Source organism: Aspergillus ibericus (genome assembly GCF_003184845.1).
Source record: "Aspergillus ibericus CBS 121593 unplaced genomic scaffold BO80scaffold_108, whole genome shotgun sequence".
In the NCBI taxonomy this organism is placed as follows: domain Eukaryota; kingdom Fungi; phylum Ascomycota; class Eurotiomycetes; order Eurotiales; family Aspergillaceae; genus Aspergillus; species Aspergillus ibericus.
In genome coordinates, this window is record NW_020292206.1 from 1 (window position 1) to 7,704 (window position 7,704).

Below are 7,704 nucleotides of genomic sequence, written 5' to 3' on the forward strand. Positions count from 1 at the left end.
AGCATATGTTGAGAAGTGAGCCGGTCAGGGTGTTCTTCAGCCAGTGTTCTTTCTCGGACTGCAACCACATGCTCCAGAAGCTCCACTGCCTGCTTGATCTGTCCATTGGCTCGATATGCACCAGCGAGCGCATGCTGAGAAGTAAGTCGAGAGGGGTGCTCTTCGTCATATTCTCTTTTCTGCCAGTTGCAACGTTCTTCAAGGTATTGAACGGCTTCCATCGCTCGACCATCCGCTAGAAGGCACATCGAAACTTTGTAGAGCAGCTCATATCTTTGCCTAATGCCTTGTACCTCCTCCTTTCTCAAAAGTCCTAGTGCGTGGGGTAAATAGGTCTTCCACTTGTCTCTGTTTGTATGATCTTCGTTAGAGAATATCTCTTCCAGTCTTGTAAGTGTTGTGAGGGTCCAGTTTGATAGGCTTCCAGTCTTCCTCAGCCAATTTCGCGTCGCAAGGTGAACAAGCCGATGCAGGTCGAATGATTTGGTAGGCCGCCTGGTCACAAAGGCATATCCCTCCAGCATCCCGATGGATTCGACCAATGCCTTACGGGATTCCACTTGCGGTAGTGGCAGAACGGACTCCGGAATATCTGTCGGCTCTATGCATGCCATGAAGGACAGGATATCAGTAGCGAGGCGATTGGTACGCTGTACACGCTCGAAAGATATAAGCCACGTGGCGGCCATTGGATTCGTAGTATCGTGAGGACGCCAATCATCTTCAAATTCTTCACTCAACAGGTCAATCACCTCTTCTTCCTTTGCGGATAAGAGTGATAGGTAGTCCGCAAGTGAACTCAGACAGTTCTCATTGATATAAGAAGCAGACTGTACGATTGCCAACGGGAGGTAAGTGAGCTGCTTTAAAAGCAGCGCAGATTGATCTCCATCTTGTAACAGAGACTTATCCACCAGCCGCTCACTAAGAAGATCTAGCGCTCTAGCCTCGTCTAGTTCTGGGACTCTGATCACATTTTGCATCGCGAGCTTAGAGGCGACTTTCTTGAAACGCGTGGTGAAAAGTACGCTGCCTGTCCTGCTCCATGGAACATAGTCGCTCAACCGGCATGGCTCGGTGGTACCGTCGGGCTTGCCAAATCACATGTCAATATCGTCCGCATTGTCGAATATCAGCAACCATTCGCCCGCGCTACTGTCGCAGAGGTAGTCCTTGACAAGCTTCTTGGCATCCGCTCCCTCTTCCTCAAGTCCTGGCAACTGTAGCTGCTGGGCAATGTAGAAATACGTTCGTTGCAGGGACTCAAAGTTCGTAGCTGGAATCCAATAAATCGAGCAGTCTGGTCGCGACTGCTGGGTTCGGTACGCAAATTCGAGTGCAATCTGTGTTTTACCGACTCCGCCGAGGCCGGTGATTGCAACCTTCTGTTGGTGGCCTGGGGAAAACAACAGCTCTTCAAGCTGACGAAGCTGTCCATCACGGCCAACAAAGCCTTCGTTCTTTGGAAAAGGAATATTCCTGAAAACAAGGTGGCTGGCTGACAATTTATCAGCGGGACCTAGTTTAAGTATACTTCTCAGAAATTCCTGAAACTTGACTCACCTTCGCGCCTTTCAGGCACCCAGTACTCCAAGAAAGCTTTTGCCACCGAAGCTCCGGTCGCAGCGGCGTACGCCTGCCACAGCTTGTTCTTGTGGCTATCGGCATAGTCACACACCCCCTTGATGATGATACATGGGACGTTGTCCCATACCCCTGCTCCCTCCATCTCGAATCCTATGACCTTCTCTCTCCCGGTTATTTCATCTCGATGCTGTCCGGACTTCATCACCGTGTCGGCAGAAGCAACTGGTCCAATATATATTGAGGGTTGATTGGCGCCTGAAGCCTCTCGACATCGAATTTGTTGGCTACGATCACAACCAATCTCGTCACAGTCCCTTCCTAACGCCTCCTCACAAACTCTTTCCGGTGAGTCGCTTTCAAAGCAGGAACACTCGGCAGGAGAAGGGTGATTATAATGTTTGTGAAGGTAGGAAGCCCTGAAAAGGACATCGCTGACTCCGGGATGACTCCACCTCGCCGCTTTTTGCTGGAGAACTTGAAGGTATTGTTGTGTCCGACTATGAAGTTCGCTGCGGGAATTCTCAGCACGGAGGGCGTTCAAAAGTGTCCGAATCTCTTGAACTGGCCTCCCCAGCGTGTCTTTAACGCCAGTTTTCCTTCGATAACCACCAGGGTATTGCCTGCCGAAATCATATTCGATCACGGAATCGCCGATAATCACATCACCTAGGAATATCTCTTGATAGTCAGGTGGAGAAGGCACACCCCCACAAATACCAACCACCAGAGCAAGCTTGACACCCCTGTAGCTGATTTTCAGGCTAGAGGCAACACCTGCTGCACTTCTCTTTCCCATTTCTGGCATATAGCACAAGACCACGTCATGTTTGCCAATCCTTCCATTGATGTACGCATTCGCGTCGCTGGGTTGTTTGCCGTAGTATTTTCCTAGTCGATCGTAATGTTCGTCGAACAGGGTCTCAACAGCGTCAGCCTCCAGGGGAAGGGCACAAATGATCGCGATCGCAAAATCGTTGCGGCTTTTCGGTCGCATTTCAGGAGAGCCTGCAAAGAATATGAGAAGAATAAGGTAGAGCTTGCTGGATACCTGCGCCCCGGCTATGATACAAAGGCGTCAACATGAGGGTGAGCAGAGCTAAGATCGCGAGACAGATGAGGAGTGTTTCTGTCCGCAGCCTTACGCTTGTACTCACCAATCACAGATCCGTGATAGCCGCCCGAGGGAGGCGCAGCGCGGATGCTGGCACGACATGCTGCTGAATGACGATTTTATCGGCTCTGCCATGAAGGCTGATATCGGTAAGTCGGAAACGGCTATGGCCGAAGTTGAGTTGAACTGGTGTCGAGAGCGGGTTCACCCGTTCCCTTGTGGCACGTAATCTGCGCAAACAGTGGGTGGGACATTCACAAATAAATCACGTGGCGAACTGCCAGCTTCTGGAACATGTGGTTGCAGTTCGAGAAAGCATACTAGTTGAAGAGCACCCTGATCGACTCACTTCTCAGCATGCGCTCGCGGGTGCATATCAATATAATGGACAGATGAAGGAAGCAGTGGTGCTTCTAGAGCACGTCGTTGCAGTTAAGGAAAGAACACTGACCCAAGAGTACCCTTCTCGACTTGATTCTCAGCATGCACTCGCCAAACTACTCCTACAGATATCTCCTAAATCAAATACACCGAAATGCTTCTAGAGATTATTGGAAATCTTTAGGATTTGCTGTGGTACAGTTCTGCCTGAAGAATTAGCTGAGTGACATGTTTTCGATAGCCCCCATCCAAATTGGTCGTCAAGTGTCCCATCAAGCAAGTTCTCTAAGTTTTTACTACTGCCTGCTACGTTATGGACTGTCCGCGTTCGCAGCGCCCTGCATGTTGTCCTGTTGGTTTAGCACTTGATTAGATAGCTAGTGAACAACAAATGTACTCTTGGTTCCTGTGCGACAGGTGCGGTTTTGGCCACGCAGGTATTCTCTTCTGTCTCATCGGACTCTATGGAACGGACTGTGCGTCTATCAACCGTTATATGACCCGCAAGGCACAGATACGTGGATGACAGAAGGGGAAGTTAATGACACACGGCGTGGATGGATGGACCAACGAACAAGAGTTTCCTGGTTCTGCGAAAATAATCGTTCCATGGTCTTCCATGAAGATCTTCCGTGGTTATCCGTATGCATGGCTGCCTTTCTACATGGTTGCATCATATTATGTACGTACGTAACTAGTGGATCTCATTCTTTGTCACGATGGTTGAGGAATGGAAAGCGGAAGTCAGCTTATGCAGATTAATGAGGCGGATAAGTTGATGCATAAATCTATACGCTAAGAAATGTATGGGCGGGTGGTTCACTATAGCATACTCACTAGGTGCTTGGCAGTGGGTCCGGAAGACAATTCTCTCTTGTTTGAAGGTCAGAGCGATTTCGAGACGGACTGTAGCCTGCCACGGCTGAGAGCGACTGAGGCGCAAAAGAAAAGTACTATAGCAGTCCAAAAATTCGTATATCAAACCATCGTGAGTAAGTGAGGTGTTGTGGCTGTCACTGTGTGCCGAGCGGGCACTAGTCTCGGCCCGATGGCGATCCCGCCAGGGGTTACCGAACCCCATCCCACGAACACCCAAGAAACAGCGACAATTTTCAGCGACTATGACTTTCGCCCAAGGATCCCAGCAGCAAGAAAACGCCGCAGGCGAGGCCTCGACGGAGAGGAAAATGAGCCGATCGCGAACCCTGAATTTGCGACCGGCGGAGAAAGCAACGGGCGGGTGACAAACCAGGATGTCTGACAATATTTCAACAGCTTCAATGAGGCACTCAAACACTAGACCGAAATAATTGAGACAGTGAGGGCGGAGGTCCAAGAACTGAAAGCTGAATAACAGCTCCTGCGAACCCACAATAAGGAACTGCAGGAAGAAATCCAAGCCCTACAGGCCAAATTGGAAGCACAACCGCTGAACGCCCCCGTGTACAGATCCTGGGCGGAAGTGGCTGCTGGCAACCCTCAGCCAGACCCAGCAAGAACCATCCCGCGCCCCAGGAAGGAACCCAACTGTGTCCGAATTAATACCGCACCAACCCTCGATCAAGATTTTAACAATGACCGATTCTCAAGAGCCCTTCTTACTGAAGCAGCGAACACACATCAAGACCGCCCTGCTGAACATAAAATCTACCAGAGAAGTGCAAGTCGCGGGCATTGGTATTACTAAACAAGGGTATATCATTCGATTCCAGGACACCCAGTCTGCGGAGACAGCCCGGAACAGCACCAAATGACTGGAAGAGCTGGGAAACAACACCAAAGTAATGAAACCCCAGTTTGGGATCGTGGTTCACTGAGTTCCAACCGAAGACTTCAAATTAGAAGGAAACAAGAAACAAGGGATTAAGAAGATTATAGCTGAGAATGATCTCCATGATAAGAAATTCCGGGTCGAAGATATTGCATGGTTGAAGAAGAGGGACATGTCTTTAAGAAAATCAGTCTTGATAAGGGTCTGGTTGGACTCACCGGAGGCAGCAAAATAGATTATTGATAATAGACTGTTAGTGGGGCAAAAGTTTATTAGGAGCGTGGAACCCTACTGGGTGAAAAAGAAAAGGTATTACCGCTGCTATAATTTAGCCACCTAGCCTGGTCCGATACTTGAAGAGTGGGAAGAGATCAGAGTCCAACGAAGACGTGCCTGGCATTATCCGTGAGTAGATTTACGGGGCTGAGAGGCGGCAGCTTGAAGAGCAAAAGAGTCATACAGTATTTCAATTGTTAGTTCATATTCTTGAACAAGTGATTCAATTCATGGGTATAGCGTACTTTTATGCGGTCTGCGCTTGCCCGCCTTGTCCACTAGCTGCTGTAGCGGGAAGCACTACCGAGCAACTAGCCTTCAGTAACAGGCTACTTCATCTTCTGTCCCAACCCGTGAATAGCGAAGAAAGAGGGTGGTCCTGTGAGTAAACATAGGAATAGCAGGGCAGAGCAGGCAAGAATAGTCCCCCAGCGAGTAGCAGGGCATAACCCAACTTTTAAACTATACTGATATAAATCTCAATAACAGCGATCAATAACGTATAAAAAGACCATCTGGGTTCCTGGCTTGAGGCATTAACACACTTCGCACGGTATCGTTAGCCTTTGGAAGGATGAAAACAAGTACGCTCATAGATACTTTATACCGGAACGATATGGATTATGCTGTATATTTCTCGTTATCTGCATCTTTCTGTTCACTGCAGCCACTAATATTCGATTGGTTACTGTAGAAACTTCGAATTTGACTGAATCCAATAAACTAAGTATCACAGATAAAGGAGGGTTGAACCTCGAACCATTTGCTTGGCAGTTCTCTCACAGCATGCGTCCCAGTACCAGTTCAGGCCGTAGTTGAGAAAGCCTTTGGTAGTTATACTTTCTTAAAACTCAGACAAGCTTGCCGTCCCCGTTTTCCTCCGAAACATAGCGTGCTTGTATCTTTCCAACACCCAGCCTTCGATAACAGCCTTGTCCCCAACATTTGTCCACGATCAGTATATAGTATATCTTGTCAGAAACATCGTCTCTGTCCTCCTTATCTATCCCAATGACAACACAGGATTCAAATAAGGTCTTGTCTGTGTCGAAATAAAAGGAGCCCACTTCTTTCTGCCCTGCAATGACAGTATAATATTCTTTGTCTTTTCGCATCTCGCAATTCTTGAGCATTTCAACCGCGAACGTTCGAATTTCGACCTCCAAGTGATCGTGGGCGAATCTGAGACGTCTTGAAACCCGGAGTGGTGAAACCGTCATAAAATCAACACGCCCGTTATATGCCATCCAAGACCAGGATGGCGGTTTGAACTGTTCGTAATCAAGTGGCTTTGTCTTGGAATCAGGTCGCTTCCATAAAAGGAGCCTGTGCATAACATTTTCAAAGATTCCATGGTTCTCATATGTGTCCAACGCTTTGCTTATCCGTTTGGCTAACCCGGAGAACGCAAGGACCCTGTCTGTCTTAACGGTAAGGCAACGACTAGTGTAGTCCTTAATGAGTTCTTGGAGAAATGTGATTGTTGATGAAACCCCCGAAATATGCAGTCTTGAAGGAAAATTGGAATCTATTGAGTACCATCTTGAGAGAGGGCTTGTGCGTTGGAGACGTGAGCTGAAATTCTTTTAGTGAAAAGTGGAGAGCATTACCATTTTAGAATGGTGAGATTTCCGCACCGAACACCGTTGCCACACTCCCAGTAGATGCCTCGCGAGGTAAAAAAGATTGTCCGGCGTGAAAGTATTCGCTCCTGCAGTACCCACGCTCGCTTGCTTAAGGGACCATTATCCACGTGTTGAGAGAAATCGTGCTCCGGATTGGGACTCTGACACACTTTATGAATCGGAATTTTTGTCGGAAAATTGGAGAGAAAGCCGTCTACCCAACATGTTGCTGAGCTCGGTGCAATGGTGCAGTATGCAGAAGCAAAGACATCTTCCATCTTTTTACCTTCTTTTTGCCAATCGTCCTTATTTCCCTGTATGATACAGAGAGCATCGATCCAGAGATAATCTTTCCCAAGATTGCGCGTCACTTCAATAGCATTTTGAAATAAGCGTGGAAGCTGGTCATACTGAAACCCCTGTTTTCGCTGACTGTAGTTGCGATCGGTGGTTAGACACTGTTCTCTTTCAAGGGTCTTATCACCCCAACAGTGAGATAATGCTATGTAGTCAACGGAACTTTCAAGCTCTTGCAGCTGCAAGGAATTTTTATTCGAATGTCCGACAAAAACCACCCTTGTTGGCCAAGTGTCGGTACTCTTGCCACAAGACTGATGGGTTTCATCACATATATCAAACCACTTTCCAAGCAAGTCGAACTGACCAATATCGGGCGAAAGGGTGCCACCAGCATTGAGGCGTTTGATTACATCATCGTCGGTAGAACTGACCCAGGTGTTCTGTGATGGGGTAATATCAGATACAGACTGATCCATAAAAAGCCCAGAGGCCTAGTGCTGATCGCTATATAAGATAGCACCAACTGAAGATAAATTGACTTACATCCTAGCCAAACATCACACACATCTCCAGTCAACATTCTGTCTCTGATAGTGGCATGCTAGGGCAGATTAACTTACGTCCTATCCCAACATCAAACACATCTCCAGTCA

At 47.9% G+C, this 7,704-nt stretch overlaps 3 protein-coding genes across 3 annotated transcripts; 1 reads left to right on the forward strand and 2 right to left on the reverse strand.

The window, feature by feature from the left end:
• Positions 1-59: 59 nt before the first annotated feature.
• Positions 60-2,581, reverse strand: BO80DRAFT_439927 (purine and uridine phosphorylase; the record flags this gene model as incomplete). The annotated part of the gene is made up of 3 exons (XM_025721101.1): positions 60-1,038; positions 1,105-1,519; positions 1,564-2,581. Coding segments are annotated over 3 exons (2,412 nt in total), but the record flags the coding sequence as incomplete, so codon positions are not given.
• A 401-nt stretch (positions 2,582-2,982) lies between these two features.
• On the forward strand, positions 2,983-3,243 carry BO80DRAFT_370334 (uncharacterized protein; the record flags this gene model as incomplete). The annotated part of the gene is made up of 1 exon (XM_025716443.1): positions 2,983-3,243. A coding segment is annotated over one exon (261 nt), but the record flags the coding sequence as incomplete, so codon positions are not given.
• Positions 3,244-5,857: 2,614 nt separating this feature from the next.
• Positions 5,858-7,704, reverse strand: BO80DRAFT_395383 (HET domain-containing protein). Its single transcript, XM_025717309.1, has 3 exons — positions 7,596-7,704; positions 6,737-7,491; positions 5,858-6,680 (listed from the first exon to the last, which is right to left on the reverse strand). The coding sequence occupies exons 1-3, from the start codon at positions 7,629-7,631 to the stop codon at positions 5,978-5,980; spliced, it is 1,494 nt and encodes a 497-aa protein (XP_025569109.1). The 5' UTR covers positions 7,632-7,704; the 3' UTR covers positions 5,858-5,977.

Coding starts and splice junctions, on each gene's coding strand:
- BO80DRAFT_395383 (XM_025717309.1), bottom strand. CDS start 7,631: ATGTTGACTGGAGATGTGTGTGATGTTTGGCTAGGA. Junction 7,492..7,595: donor TGTGTGATGTTTGGCTAGGA/TGTAAGTCAATT, acceptor ACCCCATCACAG/AACACCTGGGTCAGTTCTAC. Junction 6,681..6,736: donor AATCTCACCATTCTAAAATG/GTAATGCTCTCC, acceptor CCAACGCACAAG/CCCTCTCTCAAGATGGTACT.